We start from the raw sequence: 22,475 nt of genomic DNA, 5'->3' as shown, positions 1-22,475 counted from the left end.
GAGTAATTTCATGAAGGTTGTTATGAGTCAAATTGGCAATTCCACAATCTTATATTTTACCCAAAGGCTGACAGCTGGTCCTTGCGCAGTGTACATCTAGGAAATGGACAGGTCATCCAATCAAGAAGTAAACATGATAAAAACATTGGCTTAAGCTGTAAACAAAAGAGGACTGCACAATGGATTGTTAGACTGACATAGTTCACATGTCAGCTTGAGTATGTTATCATATGTCTTGTTTTTCTCAGCTTATTGATGTACATGTAAACAGTTTTACATGTTAGCCATTGTGCAAGCTAATCTAACAGATATTCCATTACCATACTATGTTCTTCTACTCTTGTCCCATAAAAAACAAAGTTAAACATGGACATACTGTTGCATTGAGCTCCTTCCTGTGTATAACAGATCAGGAAGTCACAACTACTTAACATGGCTTCTTTCAGCAAGCAATTCAAAGAAGGATTTTAAACAGTATATTATTTTGGTGAGTCTTTATTGTATGTGCTGGTCTTTCTTTGGATGTTGGAAGAACCAGTTCCAAACGTTGTGATTTACCACACTGTGCCGGGACCCATTTTGGGTTTGATTTATACCATTGTGACAGCGCCAGTCCAAAATATATCTATGCACGTTAGTGTAAATGAGAATCGGTTATGGGGAAGGAGATCAGTGTGAATCAGGCAGAGTTAAGGAACAGCCAGGGCTGGGATTTATTTATTTATTTGTCAAATTCAAAAAAGGTCTATGTACCTTCCAGTTTTGTTAGATTTCACTGAATGTTTTACAACTAGAACATTTTGTTTGGCAAAATAAATACACCCTGGGAAATCTAACCACTGCCAAAAACTTGAAAGTAAACATTTGGTGGCAGTGAAAATCAGGAAAATGTATTTTGTAAAATGTACTGTTTATTTGAATGATTTCTTCTTGTCTGTATACTATCTTTTCCTGCATAAATAGCATTTTTAGTTGTGGACCCAGTAACCTAGACTTGAACATCAGGACCAGGACTGGAGCACCAGATATCAGACTTCAGCCTGGAGGATTTGTATCCAGGACTTGAACTGGGACTTGACTTGGATTTAGCTATAGGGACTTTTGACTGGACTTGAGCACAGGGAACTCGGGACATGAATACATCTTCAATGTACTGTATGTCATAAATAGGGACAGCAAATTCTCCAGTGTATAATGAACACTTCAGAGTGATTGCATATATACACTGAAACCTGTTATACATTATATCACTCTCTTACTAATCACAAGTCCAGAATGTCAACTCACAATTCATGTTTTCGCTTAAAAACATGGTGTTCTGAGAAATATGGTTTAACACTATCCAATGTTCAAATTTAAGACTGGTTTTGGTGTACATGCATCTGCACCGAACAGTGTTAATTAAATGTATGGTTTATTGCTAGTGCTACTGCTGCAGTCTAGTAATAAAATCTGTGCATTATCGCTTAAATCTAGACAGTTTGTCTAATGGCAGGATTATGCTTCTTTAATTCCAGTCTGCAACTTTATATTGGATGCTAACGACACAGGAAGAGGTGAGTTAATGTTATATGTTTATTTAAATAAAAGATAACATAGTATTATTTGGGGTGACCCACATTGCTACCCAGTTAAAGGTGACCAAAAATGTTATTATTTCAACTGTGTTGAAACAAACAACTCTGTATAATTATTTTTGTCTATTTTATGTTACAACATATTTTCTTACCTTATTCTTATAAAGATAAATACAGAAAATGCTTTTTCAGAAATATAAAATATTGCAATGGTAGACATTAGTTCCTCAGCAACTTTCATAGTCCAAAATAACAATTGAACATCATAAAGATCCTTCCAAATTTAAATGTAAGTGGTTACAATCAGTTAATAATTAAATAACTCATGCAAATTGTTATCAAATTGTCACAAGTGTTTTGACTATGGCTTTGAAAAACAGAAGTATCTGCAGTACCTTTTATCTAAGAGATAATGTGCAGTTGTTACATACACTTATAGACAAATAGATTAATTATATTTACCCAATGATTATAAAAAAAAACATTGGTGATTGCTGTCAAAAAAACATTGGTGATTACTGTCAACTATTACTTTGACATCAAGGATGATAATTTCTTGCATCCATATGAGGGGATTTCATTGAGCTTCATTCATACATTTTGTCTAGAAACATATGTGAGGAGAACACTTCAATATTGTTAAAAAAGGGTAATTGCATATTATGTGACATCTTAGATATCAAAAAATGCTTAATTCATGTGTTTTTGCTTGTGTATATTCAGAACATAGGGACATTTACATTAAATAGAAACTTAGTTGACAAGTTAATAAGGTTAGCTTGGTTTATTTTACACACTTCATCAAATAAAATAATGTATCTCATTCTGCCTCTATGAGAACTGGAAAACAGTAAAACAATGCCGAAGCATTTATGACACAAGCTATTAGCTAGCCATCAGCTGTACCATTACTACTGTCAAAGCAAGAAGCAAGGCAGCCAGAGAGAAGGCAATTGGTCTGGGAGCACCTGAATTGGCAGAAAAAGTGATATGGTTCAGTTAATTATTTAAGTAGATTGTCTTTTTATGTTTCTGTTAAAATGTTGACTTTGCTTTCATACATGTTTAGTGAATGTGATTTTGAATACTTACCAGAAACGCTACCCGGTACAATAGTCAGGTTGGTGTTATTCACATTGTTTAGGAAAGTTGCGACTACACTGCTTGCAGAAGGAACCGAAGATTTGTTGCTGAACACTAATGTCATGTTGGTAACTACAGATCCATTCCTATTGAGGAGGAGAAGAAATTGACGACTCTCAGAAATCATTATCCTCATAACATTATCCTCATAACTGTCATAATCAAATTCACACAGGATTCAGAAGGTACACTTACGTGAATGAATTCAAAAGGGAACGACGGAAGTTTGGTGTGTTCTTGAAAATGGTGTTCACCTGCGATGGAAGATTTAATAACAGTTACCATGATTGGCAGATATTAGTTGACTGGGCCTCTGAATTGTGCCTTGGTGAAGTCACTGCCTTGTAGTTAGCTGATGCATTGCAAGGCCGAGATCAGAATCCTGCTTGTGGATTAGTCCAGTGGTCCCATAGAGGGCGGTGGAATTCACCAATATGTTAATTTGTCTTTTAATTAAAGGTACACCACTTGGGTACATGGGCAGAGAGGGATTTTAAATGGGTGGATGTATATTTCAAAAGAAAATTAAAACTACCTTCTACCTCAATTGAGCTCACAGCACACAAGCTGCTACAAGGAGTAGATATATCAAAACAAGGCAAGGGAACCAAATTACTAATCAGGCAATGTTGAAAGTGCAATATTAAAAACTCTTCAGTAAAAATTTTACTTTAAAAAGTGTATAGATCTGTAATACGTTTTTATTTTGTTTCTTAAACATACTGTATGTATCCTTTGGGGAAAAGTTCACCCTGGAAACAACAGTTTATCCTAATTAATGTATTCAAATCCAATGTATTTTAGTCCTCACTAAGACAACCGTTAAAAGGTCTCTGTTCTCAAATGGGAGGTCCCAGAGTATGGTATGTTCTATCTGAATAATCTTTGGATCTAACAATAGAATGCCCACTGATATCAGGCTCTCTGCTGTGGTGTCCTGTACACCGTATTGCTCTTAACATATATGTATACTTACCGCTGTGATCACCATACTGGCCAGACTTTTGAAAGCTGAAGATGCCGGGTTGTTGAGATCTGAGGTGAAAATCTGATTGAGACTGAACCGAAATCTCAGGGTTCCTTCAGTAGGAGATGGAGGGTCAGTTGATATGACTGTGGTGGTTGTGGTGGATGTGGGGGTTGTAGTAGCAGCAGTTGGAGCAGCAGTTGCCGTAGCAGTTGGAGCAGCAGTTGCCGTAGCAGTTGGAGCAGCAGTTGCCGTAGCAGTTGGAGCAGCAGTTGCCGTAGCAGTTGGAGTAGCAGTTGCTGTAGCAATTGCCGTAACATGCTGGGTAGTTAAGGCAATGGAAGTGGCAGTTGCCGTAGCAGTTGGAGCAGCAGTTGCCGTAGCAGTTGGAGCAGCAGTTGCCGTAGCAGTTGGAGCAGCAGTTGCCGTAGCAGTTGGAGTAGCAGTTGCTGTAGCAATTGCCGTAACATGCTGGGTAGTTAAGGCAATGGAAGTGGCAGTTGCCGAAGCAGTTGGAGTAGCAGTTGCTATAGCATTTGACGTCACATGCTGGGTAGTTAAGGCAATGGAAGTGGCAGTTGCCGTAGCAGTTGGAGTAGCAGTTGCTATAGCATTTGACGTCACATGCTGGGTAGTTAAGGCAATGGAAGTGGCAGTTGCCGTAGCAGTTGCCGTAGCAGTTGCTATAGCATTTGACGTCACATGCTGGGTAGTTAAGGCAATGGAAGTGGCAGTTGCCGTAGCAGTTGGAGTAGCAGTTGCTATAGCATTTGACGTCACATGCTGGGTAGTTAAGGCAATGGAAGTGGCAGTTGCCGTAGCAGTTGCCGTAGCAGTTGCCGTAGCAGTTGCCGTAGCAGTTGGATTGATGATTGGTGTGGATTGTGTTGTTGACACATTGGATGTTGATGTCGAAGTAACAGCCGCAGTTGTTACTGTTGTTGTTGGGGCATCTGTTGGAGCAATTCCTGGAATAATCATAGTTAAATGTTTTACAATTAAAGAATTGAAACATGTTTTGTTTACATGTCTATCCTAGTAAGTACACCAGGGATAATTCATTTTCACTCGCTTTTGTTGTTAGAGAAAATTATATTTTGCTAATTCACTTGCTATTACTTAAAGCATGTTAGGAAATATTACACAATAATCCAAATTCATAGATTCTAAGGATACACTACAGTTAAAAAGTTTGGGGTAAGTGAGAAATTTCCTTGTTTTTTATGAAAACGTTGTTGTTGTTTTTTTAAGTAAAAAAAAAACTGAATGCAATGATTTAAAGCATATCTACAATAGAAAATAGTAATAAGACAACATATACATTTTTGAAACTGAGACAATTTTATTGTTTCTTCAAAGATTAATGATGCCAGCAACACATTTCAAAAAGTTGAGACAGAGGCAACTATAAAGACTGGAAAAGTTTTGTAATGCTAAAAAACGAAACCTGTTGGAACATCACACAACTAATTAGGTCAACTGGATGGCCGTGGTCTCAAACCAATATTGGATGGCCGTGATCTTTGGACCCTCAGGCATCACTGCATTAAAAATAGACAGTTCTGTAGTGGACATAACTGCATGGGCTCAGTAACACTTCCAAAAACTATTGTCCCGTGAACAGAGTACATCACTACATCCACAAATGCAAGTTAAATCTCATGCAAAGAAGAAACCAGATATAAACAAGATCCAGAAACGCGGCCGCCTTCTATGGGCCAGAGCTCATTTAAGATGGACTGAGGGGATGATTGCAGTCCAGATCTGTCACCCATTGAAATCATTTGGCACATTATGAAATGAAAAATACGACAAAAGAGACCCCGAACTGTTGATCAGCTGAAATCCTTAATCAAGCAAGAATGGGAATACATATCACTTTCAAAACTACAGCAATTGGTCTCCTCAGTTCCAAAACATGTACAGAGTATTGTTAAAAGAAGACGTGATGCAACCCAGTGGTAAACATGCACCTGTCCCAATTTTTTTTAAATGTGTTGCTGGCACCATATTCAAAATGGGCATGTGTTTTTTTCCAAAACAATAACATTTCTCAGTTTAAACATTAGATATGTTGTCTTTGTACTATTTTCTATTAAATATAGGGACAAATGATTTGCGTATCATTGCATTTTCTTTTCACCCATTTTTGGAAATGGGGTTGTACATTAAATTAGTTTCAGTAGGAAATGGGATGGTCTGGGGGTGCTTTGGTACAGGGTAAAAGGGATCTTGAAGATGGACGGCATATCTTGCCATACCATGTTGATGTTGCTTGATTGGAGCCAATTTCCTACTACAACAGGACAATGACCCAAAGCACAGCTTCAAACTATGCAAGAACTATTTACGGTAAGAAGCATTCAGCTGGCATACATGGAGTGGCCTGCACAGTCACTGAAACTCAACACTATTGAGCTATTGTGGGAGCAGCTTGACCGTATGGTAAATATTAGTTGCCCATCAAGCCAACCCAACTTGTGGGTGGTGCTTCAGGAAGCAATGGGGTGAAATCTTTTTAGATTACCAACATATAGGGACATAATACATGAAAAATATACAAAGTTCACATTAAATAACTGTATGTACAAGTGTGGTTGGCATTTAAGATAATGGGATATCAATAAATTACTGATCATGTACACATTTACACTTCTCACCCATGACTGTAATTGTTAGTGACAGAGACATTGATGGGAATTAAAATAATGTTTTGAAGGCCTAATTTTACCCTAATACAAGTACTAAAACTAATTCACTTCAACCGTGTGGATAGTGATTTATTAAATGCATGAATTTCAGAACATACTGATTTCATGAAAGATGTAGGCTAATTTGTGGACCCCTTTTATTAAATAAACATGTATGAAATTCAAATAATACAAATGCCCCTGAAATTCACCTCTTTAACAATTTGTGTATGTGTCAAGACTTTAAATCACTCATAAAAAAGTATATATGTAGGCCTGATTGGCCAATGTTTGGTGTGAAATTCCACAAGCTCATAAATAATGTGGTCTATTATGGGAGTCCACTTTGCTAGGATGGTGCCACTGGAGGGTCCAATTAGTCACTACACCCTTGATAATGTTCACTTTCACAGCTCTAGAAAATCTATGCAAATGTGGCAGTGTGGCTGAACCTGTGAATGGAGGGTGAGGTGGAGGGAGGAGAGGTTTATTTGGGATTCAGAAGTTCATACACCGTTATGTTAACCAGATTTCAATAGACAATGAATACCTTGGACGAGCACATCCAAAGGATGATTTTAGCAAGAAGAAGACAACTCACAACTTGTTAGGTAGGTGAAAAAAGCTTACTAGCATTAATTTGACTTTATCTAGATTGTGGGAGGTATTAATTTCTCAACTGAAGGGTCATAAATTAATCATCCCCTTGTGAATGAAAAATATTAAAAATAAAAGATACAATGTAATTACAAAGGTGTGTGAGGCAACAGTTTGCCTGTAATATCAAATAATATTTGAGACTTACTTGTTGCCACAATAGTGCTTGTGTTCACTGGGAGGGAGAAATTAGAGTTGTTGGCAGCCTGTACGAAGGTAGCTACCACATCACTGGTATTAGGAACTGTGGTGACATTGTTGAAAATGAGCACACTGTCCACCACAATCGAACCTTGACTGGAACACAGATATATGAAAATGATTAAGTCAGCCAATCAGCTGAAAATGTCCTTTCTGTGAAAAATGTAAAATGTAAACATTGAATTGTTTAAAGGTGATTCTGGTTCTGGCCACTACAGGAAAAACACGCTCTGTGGAGCAAAAACAGGTCCCAGAAAAGTACAGACTGTGGTATCTGTTGATACAGTGCAGTCCATGAGCATTTGTGACAGTGACACTAGTTTTGTTGTTTTGGCTCTGTACTCAATCACTTTGGATTTGAAATGATACAGTCATGATGGGGTTAAGGTACAGTGTGGGAGCAGTAGGATGAATTCTGAAGTGTACAGAAACATCTTGTCTGCTCAGATCCGACCTATTGCCTCAAAATACATTGGAGGTCCTTCACCTAGCAGGACAATGACTCCGAACATGCTACTAAAGAACGGAAGGTGTTTTTCAGGGCCAAAAAGAGAATCTTCTTAACTGGCCAATCAAGTCAATCCCCCAATCAAATCCAAAAGAGCAGGCATTTTACTTGCTGACTAGAATACAGAAAGTCAGTAATGTCCCAAAAGAAACAGGAACTGAAGATGGCTGTAGTACAGGCCAGGCAAAGCATCGCCAGGAAAGATACCCGGCATCCAGTGATGTCTATGGTTTGCAATCTTCAGTCCGTAATCTAATGCAAAGGATTGGAAACTGAGTACTAAATATGATGACTTTATTTAAGGTTATGTTAATTTGTCCAATTACCTTTGGTCCAATAAAATGAAATGGACAGTATGGAAAGGCCATGTATTCTACCAAGGCTCACAGTTTATGGATGTAAATACACTCAATTAAAGCTGACCGTCTGCACTTTAAAACCTCTTAGTCACTGTTTCATTATAAATCCAGTGTGTTGGAAGACTGTGTGGAAACAACAAACTTCTGTCTGCATCCGAATACTTATGGACTCTGCTGTATGTTCCCCATGGCACTCATTTTCAAATTGGAATTCTGAGGCACGGTAGTGATTCTACAACATATTACAGTTTCAGCTTAAAATGAGTTTATTTTTTAATTAGATAAAATTCCATTTTGTTGGGTGTATTCCCTAAAGTCTCAGAATACATCTTTAACTACATATCTATAAACATTAATTCAAATAAAGCACAGCGAAGCCACTTACCTGAAACCTCTAACCTCTGTGTGATTGAACTGTGATCCATACTTGGCACTATAAACAATGTTCAGCTGTAAAGATAAAGAGTTATTTCAAGGAATTAACCGACCAGAGGACTTGAGAACAAAGCATTATCTAATAATACATTTAAAATGTGGTACCTTGAAAATGTAATGTACAGCAACATGTTTCTATTTTGTCTCTGGAAATGGTCATCAATTTGATATCATGGTTGAAGTTATGGATACTTTCTTTGAAATTTACGAGTAAGCTTACCACTATAGAGCATGTTGGAATTGTTCAACCATTTTGTACTGTTAATGGTTCAAACGTATATTTTTTACAAGGTTTTCAACTATTAGTTCATCCAAAATCTATACAGGGTGAAATTAGCTTTACTTTATGGTAGAATCCTCATTTATACAATTATCCATTATTTCATTATGGTTAGTATCAGGCAATAAATAAAGTGCAATAATTGACAAAACATTGTAAGCAAAGCTAAACTAAAAATGTACACTCAAAAACACATCAAAGGATCAAACTTAATCATAATGCTTTCCTGTGTCCTGCTGGATCTCCTTTTCAAAGCACCATAATAATATACATTTCAGCCACAAGTTAAAACAATGTGTATGTTGTTTTTTGTAATACTTATTTTTGCAGTTATTGTAGAATGCTCTAATCCAAGTACATTTTGCATGGAAGGTAAATCTGCATTAAAAGTGCCTACCCAATATACACAATGTCAGAGTAGAAGATGCATAGATGCTTTTGCTGTGGCTATATAAGGAATATATGCCCTGTTTTGCGTAACTAAATTCCAGCTATTATTTCAGCAGCTGTGACTAAAATGCTGAAGATCACCTATGTCCATTGATGCTATTCAACAATCCTAATATGCTCACTCCAGGCTGTAGCCAGAAGCAAATAATTAATAATTTAAGCAACAAGGCGTAGTAAATTATCAATATACCATGGTATACCCCCTGCTCCCTTTACACAAACAGCTGCACCTCCAGTAGTACTGAGCAGGCAAGATACTGAGCCAACTGGTCAAAAGACCTGCTTAACAAGGTAACTTTATGAAGATGGAAAAGGATGGAAAAAGATATCCAAAGCCTTGCAAACGCCAGGCAGTACTGTTCAATCACTTATTAAGAAGTGGAACATTTGGGGATCTCTTGATACCAGGCCAAGGTCAGGTAGACCAAGAAATATTTCAGCCAAAACTGCCAGAAGAATTTTGCGGGACACAAAGAAAAACCTCAGGAGAAATACAGGTAACCTCAGAAGAAATACAGGCTGCTCTGGAAAAAGACGATGTGGTTGTTTCAAGGAGCACAATATGATGATATTTGAAAAGAAATTAGCTGCATGGCCGAGTTGCCAGAAATAAGCCTTTACTGCACAAATGCCACAAAAAAGCCAGGTTACAATATGCCTGACCACACCTTGACCCTCTTCACAGCTTCTGGCACACTGTAATTTGGAGTGACGAGACCAAAATAGAGCTTTATGGTCACAACCATTTTTTTCCTGCTCACTAATATTTTCTTTACAAATGGTACATTACCAATTCTACAAGGGTATGCAAACTTTTGAGTACAACTGTACACCTCCTGGATGTGGAGGTGGATGGCAAATATTGGGGCTGATCCCACTCACCTTGGAAATGGACTATTCAGAACTCTCCCCTCTGGCAGAAGGCTGAGGTCTATCAGGACCAAAACCTCTCACCACAAGACCAGTTTCTTTCCTACAGCAGTACGCCTCACGAAAATGCCCCTGTAGCCAAACTGAATACAGCCTGCACCCCACATACACACACAACTCTCAACTGGACAAATCTATAACCCCTACCCACATTCACACACAACTCTCAACTGGACAAATCTACACACACCCCACATACACACACAACCCTCGACTGGACAATTCTTGCACCTTACATATTTTTTGTATATTTTCTTGTACATTTATTAATGCTCAGTCTACTGTTTTCACTAAAAAATGTACAGTATTTGGATGAACTATTCTTTAATTCAGTGGTTTACACAACTTTGTACTTGTTTTAAATTAACATTCGAACAAAATTAATTTAATAGACTTCAAAGAAAGTAACCAAATACTGTGAATTATGAAAAAGATAATGTATTTACCGCTGTAGTCACATTGGTTGCTAGTCCTTTGAATTGAGGTGAAGTCACATTTGTCAAGTCTTCTGTAAAGGTTTCCTGCAATTTGAACATTAACTGGACAAATGGTGTTATAGGGGCCAGTGTTGTAGTAGTGGGAGTACTAGTCGTAACTGTTGTTGAAGCTGAAGTTGAACTAAAAGTTAGTGCTGAGGAATTGGTTGGGGTTGGAGTTGCAATGACGGTTGTTATCTTGGGTGTTGATGTATTTGTTGGAGTTGAAGATGAACCAAATAGCAGTGTTGTTGGTGTTGGCACGTTAGTGAGAGCAGAAGTTGCATTGACCGTTGTTATTTGGGGTGTTGACATATTGGTTGAAGCTGAAGATGAACTAACAAGCAGTGTTGTTGGTGTTGGCACGTTAGTGTGAGCAGAAGTTGCATTGACCGTTGTTATTTGGGGTGTTGACATATTGGTTGAAGCTGAAGATGAAATAACAAGCAGTGTTGTTGGTGTTGGCACATTGGTGTGAGCTGAAGTTCCATTGACCGTTGTTATTTGGGGTGTTGACATATTGGTTGAAGCTGAAGATGAACTAACAAGCAGTGTTGTTGGTGTTGGCACATTGGTGTGAGCTGAAGTTCCATTGACTGTTGTTATTTGGGGTGTTGACATATTGGTTGAAGCTGAAGATGAACTAACAAGCAGTGTTGTTGGTGTTGGCACGTTAGTGTGAGCTGAAGTTCCATTGACCGTTGTTATTTGGGGTGTTGACATATTGGTTGAAGCTGAAGATGAACTAACAAGCAGTGTTGTTGGTGTTGGCACGTTAGTGTGAGCTGAAGTTCCATTGACCGTTGTTATTTGGGGTGTTGACATATTGGTTGAAGCTGAATATGAACTAACAAGCAGTGTTGTTGGTGTTGGCACGTTAGTGTGAGCTGAAGTCGCATTGACCGTTGTTATTTGGGGTGTTGACATATTGGTTGAAGCTGAAGATGAACTAACAAGCAGTGTTGTTGGTGTTGGCACATTGGTGTGAGCTGAAGTTCCATTGACTGTTGTTATTTGGGGTGTTGACATATTGGTTGAAGCTGAAGATGAACTAACAAGCAGTGTTGTTGGTGTTGTCACATTGGTGTGAGCTGAAGTTCCATTGACTGTTGTTATTTGGGGTGTTGACATATTGGTTGAAGCTGAAGATGAACTAACAAGCAGTGTTGTTGGTGTTGGCACGTTAGTGTGAGCTGAAGTCGCATTGACCGTTGTTATTTGGGGTGTTGACATATTGGTTGAAGCTGAAGATGAACTAACAAGCAGTGTTGTTGGTGTTGGCACATTGGTGTGAGCTGAAGTTCCATTGACTGTTGTTATTTGGGGTGTTGACATATTGGTTGAAGCTGAAGATGAACTAACAAGCAGTGTTGTTGGTGTTGTCACATTGTTTGGAACAAATGGAGTTGTATTGACAGTTGGTGTTGATTGTGTTGCTGAGGTATCATTTGATACTGCGATTGTGTTGAAAAGGGGTGTTTGTGGCGATGTTGTTGATGCATTAGTTAGAGCTGAAAGTAGTGTTGTTGGTGTTGTCACATTGTTTGGAGCAAATGGAGTTGTATTGACAGTTGGTGTTGATTGTGTTGCTGAGGTATCATTTGATACTGAGAATGTGTTGAAAAGGGGTGTTTGTAGCGATGTTGTTGACCCATTAGTTAGAGCTGAAAGTAGTGTTGTTGGTGTTGTCACATTGTTTGGAGCAAATGGAGTTGTATTGACAGTTGGTGTTGATTGTGTTGCTGAGGTATCATTTGATACTGCGATTGTGTTGAAAAGGGGTGTTTGTGGCGATGTTGTTGATGCATTAGTTAGAGCTGAAAGTAGTGTTGTTGGTGTTGTCACATTGTTTGGAACAAATGGAGTTGTATTGACAGTTGGTGTTGATTGTGTTGCTGAGGTATCATTTGATACTGCGATTGTGTTGAAAAGGGGTGTTTGTGGCGATGTTGTTGATGCATTAGTTAGAGCTGAAAGTAGTGTTGTTGGTGTTGTCACATTGTTTGGAGCAAATGGAGTTGTATTGACAGTTGGTGTTGATTGTGTTGCTGAGGTATCATTTGATACTGAGAATGTGTTGAAAAGGGGTGTTTGTAGCGATGTTGTTGACCCATTAGTTAGAGCTGAAAGTAGTGTTGTTGGTGTTGTCACATTGTTTGGAGCAAATGGAGTTGTATTGACAGTTGGTGTTGATTGTGTTGCTGAGGTATCATTTGATACTGAGATTGTGTTGAAAAGGGGTGTTTGTAGCGATGTTGTTGACCCATTAGTTAGAGCTGAAAGTAGTGTTGTTGGTGTTGTCACATTGTTTGGAGCAAATGGAGTTGTATTTACAGTTGGTGTTGATTGTGTTGCTGAGGTATCATTTGATACTGAGATTGTGTTGAAAAGGGGTGTTTGTAGCGATGTTGTTGACCCATTAGTTAGAGCTGAAAGTAGTGTTGTTGGTGTTGTCACATTGTTTGGAGCAAATGGAGTTGTATTGACAGTTGGTGTTGATTGTGTTGCTGAGGTATCATTTGATACTGAGATTGTGTTGAAAAGGGGTGTTTGTAGCGATGTTGTTGACCCATTAGTTAGAGCTGAAAGTAGTGTTGTTGGTGTTGTCACATTGTTTGGAGCAAATGGAGTTGTATTTACAGTTGGTGTTGATTGTGTTGCTGAGGTATCATTTGATACTGAGAATGTGTTGAAAAGGGGTGTTTGTAGCGATGTTGTTGACCCATTAGTTAGAGCTGAAAGTAGTGTTGTTGGTGTTGTCACATTGTTTGGAGCAAATGGAGTTGTATTGACAGTTGGTGTTGATTGTGTTGCTGAGGTATCATTTGATACTGAGATTGTGTTGAAAAGGGGTGTTTGTAGCGATGTTGTTGACCCATTAGTTAGAGCTGAAAGTAGTGTTGTTGGTGTTGTCACATTGTTTGGAGCAAATGGAGTTGTATTGACAGTTGGTGTTGATTGTGTTGCTGAGGTATCATTTGATACTGAGATTGTGTTGAAAAGGGGTGTTTGTAGCGATGTTGTTGACCCATTAGTTAGAGCTGAAAGTAGTGTTGTTGGTGTTGTCACATTGTTTGGAGCAAATGGAGTTGTATTTACAGTTGGTGTTGATTGTGTTGCTGAGGTATCATTTGATACTGAGATTGTGTTGAAAAGGGGTGTTTGTAGCGATGTTGTTGACCCATTAGTTAGAGCTGAAAGTAGTGTTGTTGGTGTTGTCACATTGTTTGGAGCAAATGGAGTTGTATTGACAGTTGGTGTTGATTGTGTTGCTGAGGTATCATTTGATACTGAGATTGTGTTGAAAAGGGGTGTTTGTAGCGATGTTGTTGACCCATTAGTTAGAGTTGAAAGTAGTGTTGTTGGTGTTGTCACATTGTTTGGAGCAAATGGAGTTGTATTGACAGTTGGTGTTGATTGTGTTGCTGAGGTATCATTTGATACTGAGAATGTGTTGAAAAGGGGTGTTTGTAGCGATGTTGTTGACCCATTAGTTAGAGCTGAAAGTAGTGTTGTTGGTGTTGTCACATTGTTTGGAGCAAATGGAGTTGTATTGACAGTTGGTGTTGATTGTGTTGCTGAGGTATCATTTGATACTGAGATTGTGTTGAAAAGGGGTGTTTGTAGCAATGTTGTTGACCCATTAGTTAGAGCTGAAAGTAGTGTTGTTGGTGTTGTCACATTGTTTGGAGCAAATGGAGTTGTATTGACAGTTGGTGTTGATTGTGTTGCTGAGGTATCATTTGATACTGAGATTGTGTTGAAAAGGGGTGTTTGTAGCGATGTTGTTGACCCATTAGTTAGAGCTGAAAGTAGTGTTGTTGGTGTTGTCACATTGTTTGGAGCAAATGGAGTTGTATTGACAGTTGGTGTTGATTGTGTTGCTGAGGTATCATTTGATACTGAGATTGTGTTGAAAAGGGGTGTTTGTAGCGATGTTGTTGACCCATTAGTTAGAGGTGAAGTCACATTCAAAGAAGGGAATGTTGCTGGCACAGTGGCTATGGTTGAAGTTAAAACTGTGGTTGGGGCCTCTGTTGTAACGACACCTGTAATAATCATAATTTAGTGGGGGGAAAATGATAAGATTAGCACAATTTTAATAGCATTTGAAGAGTTAGACTAACCATTATGTACACCAACTATAATTACCAGTATGATGTACAGTATAATTGAATTTGTATGTATAAATCGGGTGGTGTGAAGCATATGAGACCATACACCATGGGTACGACATCACATCACTTTTTACTACTAATCAGGGATGCTTTTTAAGAACTGCTCGAAGACATACCATATTAGACATAGACCACACCCCCTGATGTCTTATTATTTATATATACAGCTACGGAAAAAATGTAGAGACCACTGCACCTTTTTCTTTCCTTTCCAAAAAAGTTGAGAAGGATACTTTTGAGTAAGGAACAGAAGCATTCAATTTGCAGTGGTCTCTTAAGTTTAACCCTTCTGTTCCTCACTCAAAACCTTCCATTTTGACTTTTTTGGAAAGGAAAGAAAACGGTGCAGTGGTCTCTTAATTTATTCCAGAGCTGTATATACACACACACACAGTCATGTGATAAAGAAAGTATGCCTTCTGAAAAGTGTTTATTTCATTTGATATATTTGGACATTTGAGCTACATTCCAACCACATGCATTGATGTAACCCTATTAAACAATTCACAAAAAATTATTCAATTAAAATAAACAAAATGTTTATGCAATGAGTTAGTTCCTACCTTTGCCATCAGATACATTTGCTGTAATGGAATCAGGAAAATCCTTTTAGCGGGTCAAGCCTTCAATATAGATTTTAAACTTGGTCTGGTTTGGTCTTATGGGAGTGTGATAACACAGTGTGATAACACATCATGTCAAAATGTATCTGAAAGAGGGGTTAAAAAAGTATTTTCCAAGCATTCTGAAGTCCACCAGAAAAAGCCAGCCCACTGGCACTCTACAAAGGACACTTTGTCCCAATAAATTCCGCTGAACAAAAGGTGCTCATCCAAAAAACTCAGGGTACCATCAGTAGATCTTCAGAAAGAGACTACACACATTTGGCCTACCTGGGAGGTCAGGAAGGAAATGGCCTGTGCTCTCAAAAAAGAATGTCAAGACATGACTGACGTTGGCCAGACAACACCTGGGTAAAGACCAAAATTCCAGGTGTCAAAGGTGGAGTTGTTTGCCGGCAATGCTAGACACCATGTTTGGCAAAATTGCCTTTGAAAAGAAGAATCTCATACCAACTGTAAAGCATGGAGTTGGTGGTTATATCCGTTATATTGGTTTGGGGCTGCTTTGCTGTGTCAGGGCCTTGCCAACTTGCCAATAATTAATTGAGTCAACCATGAATTATTTGGAGAATGTTAGCTGTCAAAAAGCTGAAGCTGAACGCAACATGGATCTTGCAACAGGACAATGATTGAAACACAAGCATAAACCAACAACATAATGGCTCAAAAGAAGAAATTTAGTGGTTATGGAATGACCAAGTCGAAGTCTTGATCAAATCTCAATCCTATCAAAACGCTTTGTGAGGATCTGAAGCAGGCCGTGGATTCATGAAAGTCTGTGAAGCCTGACACAGTTGAAGAAGTACTATAAAGAAGAGTGGGCAAAAAATCCCAGTTGGTGTAAGAGACAAAAGGAAAGTTAGCAATAGGGATTGTTTTTTCAGCACTAGGAAATTGTGTTTCTGTTTATTTTTGATGAAAAAATGTTTGCCAAGTAAAATGTCAGTGTCAATTGATTGTTAAATTGGGTTACCTTTAAATATCAGTAGTGTTGAAGCGAAGATGTTTAAATCAACTTTCCAGGGAATTTTCTTTTTCACATGACTGCATGTATTTCTAAATTATTTTTAAAACAAAGGTCAAATATATTGGTAAACCCCTAACTCAATAAATAGCGCAACAAAATTCAACGAATCATGTTTTAAATAAACCATTATGTACAACAAAGGTAACAATATGTATGTTTGATAGGAGACTTACTTTGAGCCACAACAGTGCTTGTGTTCACTGGGAGGGAGAAATTAGAGTTGTTGGCAGCCTGTACGAAAGTAGCTACCACATCACTGTTATTAGGAACGGTGGTGATATTGTTGAAAATGAGTACACTGTCCACCGCAATCGAACCTTGACTGGAACACAGATATATGAAAATGATTAAGTCAGCCAATCAGCTGAAAATGTGTTTTCTATTAAATGAAAACATTTAATAATTCAATTATCTCATTTCTAATGTAATCATTAATCATTGGCATTAGAAACTGAGCTGGCATTGTTGAAATGTAATCATTTGTCCCCCATAATTGAATGTTCACTGGGAAACAACAGCTATTCATAATTATTCGTTCAGTGACACAAATGTTGTTGGTTTACCAAATTGGATTTAAAACAAAACAATTGTACATGTTAATCAGCTGGAAAATGACCCCAAATACACTGTGATACTGTAGATACCAAGGAGTTTTGTAATTGAGCATGCATTTTACTTGCTGAACATACAGTGCTTATCTAACAATAAATCTTACCCGAAGCAGCGCAGAATCACCATTCTTACTATTTATGTAGCTAATTTCGACTTTCAGGACCAAGAGAACTAGGACCAAGAGAACAGAGCACATCACTCCGGTTCTTAAGTCTTTGCATTGGCTTCCAGTCAGTTATTGAATAGATTTCAATGTGGTGCTTTTAGTTTATGAATCTCTGAATGGTTTAGGACCTGAATATATTTCTTATATGTTTGAAGAAAATAAACCGAGCAGGGCTCTTAGATCCATAAACGCATGTCAGCTTGTAGAGCCCAGAGTCCAAACTAAACATGGAGAAGCTGCGTTTAGCAGTTATGCTGTACCCAACTGGAATAAAATACCAGAAGATCTTAGACGTGCCCCAAACGTATGATTTTTTAAATCCAGGTTAAAAACACTTCTCTTCTCACGTGCCTATGACTGAGCACTTAAACTTAACAACACTGTTTAGCCTTATAGCTTCCTATGTTTTTATCCCATTTTTTATCTTTACGTTTTCTTATTGAATTTTTTATTATTATTATGTTTTCATTTGTTTTGATATTTTCATTTGAGTATCAGTTTTTATGTTATTGTACTTTCATATATTTTTGTTATTTTCCTTTGTAAAGCACATTGAATTGCTTTGATGTATGAATTGTGCTATATAAATAAACTTGCTAGCTTGCTTGTTTGCTAAATAACATTTGTAGGGGGACAGTGTGTAAAAAGGACTGTAATTCCTTCATGGTTCAGGATCTATGGATTGAAATTTAATTAACGATGAAAGTCTATACTTTAATCTCTTATTCACAGTTTCATTTTGAATCCAATATGCTGGAGTACAGGGGCAAAACAAAATACATTCTGTCACTGTCCAAATAACTAGTGACTGCGCTGTTTGATAAGAATTCACAATGCAAATCAGTTATACATTTGTTTTCTATGATAATGACACATCGAGGGCCGTTTTTCCTAACACAGATTAGGACTGGTCCTGAACTGAAAAATAATGATCATTTGAGCTTGATAGTCCAGGGCTAGTCTTAATCTGTGTGTCTTAATCATTTACAAATAAATTAATGAATGCCAAAGCCACTTACCGGAAACCTGTAACCTCGGTCCTATTGAAAATGGATCCATATTTTGTTGTGTAAATACTATTTAGCTGTAAAGGTAAGATGGGTTATAAGAAACAGTGTCAAAGACTTGTTATTATATTCATATTATTATTATATACAACCTATTAAATAGTTTAGCTTAGTATTAATAGCACAATAATAGCATTTTAGTCAAATCAGTGTGGAAAATAGCATGAACACATATTATCCAAGAATAAATAAAAAACTAAAAACATTCTATTTAAAAATTCTATCAAAAGTACAGCATCATATTCCTGTCATCAAGTTGGTATCATGGTTAAAGTAATATCTTAGATATGTATCTTAGCTAAGAATAATCTTAATTATCCACCAAGATATGAACCCATAACAGCTGCCAATAACTATACAACAATTATTTATCCCCGTGAAAATACATCACCCCACTGACATTACCAACAGCAGTGAATACACCTATTACTGCAGTGGGTGAAGTCACACAGAGTTTTTTTTCGGTATTCTGTGGTGAATTTTCAGAAATGCTTAGAGGGTCAACTATCCTCATAAGTAATTAACCAACATCTTTTCGACATATAGCCAAAAACTCCAGCAGATATCATATACTACCCTGTCTGAAGAGACAAAAACCAAGGAAACCAGAGTCTCCCAATAGTCTCATTGACAAAAACATAAAAGTTTAATTAATGTTTCTGTCTTTAAAAACAGACTGGTGTAAAATATATGTTCGATTTGGCTACATTTTGATAACATATTGGCAATCACTAGAGGGGAATATTGACCAACTTAGCGTTTCTGTATGGCCACTCCAAGGCACAGAATTATTTTTTATTAGCCTGCAGTACCAGGTTAATTAGCTTATTCACCTGATCAGAGCTGTACACGCAAACGTATTCAGTTCTTGCCAATATAGTGTGTGATTGTATACTGTAGGTTGCTATATTTCTGGTTTATGCAAGCTAACATTAGCTCCTTGTGTAGCTGGTAAAAACATTATTGCTATCTAGCACCCAGCTATGCTAAAAATCAATAGATAAACTGAACTAGCTTTGCCATTAGTACAAACTACTTAGTACATATACAGTTATGTTCTGCTATCTGGTGGATCAAGATAATGAGATGATTCGGCTCAAAGAATTAGGTTCCATTTGGCTAATACAGTGGATATAAAAAGTCTACACACCACTGTTAAAATGCCAGGTTTTTGTGATATAAAAGAAAGAGACAAAGATAAATCATGTCAGAACATTTTGCAATTTTAATGTGACCTATAATGTGAACAATGCAATTGAAAAACAAACTGAAATATTTGAGGGGGAAAAATGAAAAATACAAACCTTGCAATAACCTGTTTGTGTAAGTGTGCACACCCACTTATAACTGGGGATGTGGCTGTGTTCAGAATTAACAAATCACATTCAAATTCATGTTAAATAGAAGTCATTACACACAAGCCATCATTTAAAGTGACTCTGATTAATCACAAATAAAGTTCAGCCGTTCTAATAGGATTTTCCTGAGATTTTCTTAGTTGCAGCTCAGAGCAAAAGCCATGGTCCGCAGAGAGATTCCAAAGCATCAGAGGGATCTCATTGTTGAAAGATATCAGTCAGAAGAAGAGTACAAAATAATTTCCAAAGCACTAGTATGGGGTGCCGAATGTAAAAGTTTGGTTACAATTTTTTACCTGATACATTTTCAACATTTAGCATACTTTCCTCACATTTAGCGCATTTTCCTCACATTTGAGACAGAAATTATATATATATGTTCAATGTTAAATTTATATCTAAATGTTATATCTAAATGTTCAATCTAAATGTTAAATGTATATCTAAATGTTAAATCTAAATGTTATATCTAAATGTGTCGCCAAGTGTAAAGCTAAATATTTAGAAAATATTCAAATAAAATTTAACATTTAGATTTAACATTTAGATTAAGATATAACATTTAGATTTAACATTTAACATTTAGATTTAGATATAACATTTAGATTTAACATTTAGATATGTTATATATATTATATAATGTCTGTCTCAAATGTGAGGGAAATGCGCTAAATGTGAGGAAAGTGAGCTGAATGTTGAAAATGTATCAGGTAAAAAAAATGTACCTAACTTTTACATTCGGCACCACATACACTAGATATACCATGGAACACAGTTAAGACATTCATCATCAAGCGGAGAAAATATGGCACAACAGAGACATTACCAAGAACTGGATGTCCCTCCAAAATTGATGAAAAGATTAGAAGAAAACTGGTCAGGGAGGCTTACAAGAGGCCTACAACAACATTAAAGGAACTGCAAGTATTTCTGGCAAGTACTGGCTATGTGCTACATGTGACAACAATCTCCCGTATACTTCATATGAATGGGCTATGGGGTAGGATGGCAAGACAGAAGCCATTTCTTACAAAGAAAAACGTCCAAACCTGACTGAAGTTTGTAAAAACATCAAGTATCCCAAAAGCATGTGGGAAAATGTGTTATGGTCTGATGAAACCAAGGTTGAACTTTTTGGCTATAATTCCAAAAGGTATGTTTGGCGCAAAAACAACACTGCACATCACCCAAAGAACACCATACCCCCAGTGAAGCATGGTGGTGGCATCATGATGTTTTTTGGCATTTTTTCTTCAGCTGGAACCAGGGCCTTAGTCAGGGTGGAGGGAATTATGAACAGTTCCAAAACATTCAGACGTCCATTAGAAAGATGAAGAGGAAGTTCACTTTTCAGCATGACAACGACCCAAAGCGCACATCCAAATCCACAAAAGCATGGCTTCACCAGAAGAAGATTAACGTTTTGGAATGGCCCAGCCAGAGCACAGACCTGAATCCAATTGAACATCTGTGGGGTGATCTGAAGAGAGCTGTGCACAGGAGATGTCTTCGCAATCTGACACATTTTGAGCGCTCAAAGAAGAGTGGGCAAATATTAACACGTCAAGATGTGCCATGCTAATAGACTCCTACCCAGAAAGAGTGCTGTAATATAATCAAAAGGTGATTCAACAAAGTATTAGTTTAAGAGTGTGCACACTTATGTAACCAGGTTATTGTGAGTTATATATTTTTTTATTTTCCCCCCTCAAAGATTTCAGTTTGTTTTTCAATTGAATTGTTCACGTTATAGGTCACATTAAAGGTTCTGAGATTATTTATCTTCGTCACACTCTTTTACATCACAAGAACCTGACATTTTAACAGAGGTGTGTAGACTTTTTAAATCCACTGTATATGGCTACCTGGTGGAAATTTGCAATACTGCACACCAGGCTCCTGACAGTAACAGTTTTTTGCTGGCTTGCCAAGACTATACAAATATAAACAATTTCTACTTTATTCCTGTATTTTTTTGGGAAGCTAAACAATGTTTAATCGTTATAGGCTCCATGATGATGCATTAGGAGATACTTTGTATTCAGAGGAGAATTAATTGAGCAAACAATTTTAACTGGTGAGCGAAACCAATTTGTGTATTTACAGTGCCTCAGACCTATCTATTTTTAGTCATCTATCTAAAAACAGCATCCCATAATGTCACCTCTATAAAGGCCTCATTGATGGTGTGCTGCAGAGGCCATTGTGATTCTGGCAGGTTCTCCCATCTCTGCAGAGATCTGTTAGAGTGGCCATTAGGTCCTAGGTAACCTCCCTGACCAAGGCCTTTCTTGACCAGGAACTTAGTTAGACCAGATGGCCAGCACTAGGGAGAGTCTTGGTGGTTCCAAACTTTTTCCATTTCAAAATGATGGAGCCCATTTTAGAAGTCTATATGGTGTTCCTTGAACTTGGTGGGATTTGCTCTGACATGCACTGTGAATGGTGGAACCTTATATACACAGGTGTGTGCCTTTCTAAGTCATGTCCAATCAATTGAATAGCCAAAGATAGACTCAAATGAAGTTCTACAGACATTTCAAAGATAATCCAAGAAAACAGGATGCATTTGTGCTCAATTTGGAGTGTCATGGCAAAGGGTCTGAAATACTCATGCACGTGAGTTGTTTAAGATAAAAACATTTAATAAATTGGCACACATTTAAAAAATACGGTATTTTGTCTAGATTCATGGCAAAATGTATGAATGAATAAAGTCTATACTACAACAAAATGTGGAGAAAGTGAAGGAATCTGAATACATTCTGAAG

General features: G+C 37.4%; 1 protein-coding gene across 1 annotated transcript; it reads right to left on the bottom strand.

Moving 5' to 3' along the window:
• Positions 1-3,820: 3,820 nt before the first annotated feature.
• Positions 3,821-17,239, bottom strand: LOC117594074 (keratin-associated protein 5-4-like). The gene is made up of 2 exons (XM_034290896.1): positions 17,217-17,239; positions 3,821-4,640 (listed from the first exon to the last, which is right to left on the bottom strand). The coding sequence occupies exons 1-2, from the start codon at positions 17,237-17,239 to the stop codon at positions 3,821-3,823; spliced, it is 843 nt and encodes a 280-aa protein (XP_034146787.1).
• Between the last annotated feature and the right edge of the window lie 5,236 nt (positions 17,240-22,475).

This window comes from Esox lucius, chromosome 25 (genome assembly GCF_011004845.1).
Source record: "Esox lucius isolate fEsoLuc1 chromosome 25, fEsoLuc1.pri, whole genome shotgun sequence".
In the NCBI taxonomy this organism is placed as follows: domain Eukaryota; kingdom Metazoa; phylum Chordata; class Actinopteri; order Esociformes; family Esocidae; genus Esox; species Esox lucius.
Note: the sequence above shows the minus strand (reverse complement) of the source record. Positions and strands in the feature narration are given on the sequence as shown.

Excerpts from the sequence above, each read along its gene's own strand:
- LOC117594074 (XM_034290896.1), bottom strand. The coding sequence starts at position 17,239 with ATGGTGATTCTGCGCTGCTTCGG. Across the intron at positions 4,641-17,216 it reads GTGATTCTGCGCTGCTTCGG|ATGCCCCAACAACAACAGTA; the intron begins GTAAGATTTATT and ends TTGCTCCAACAG.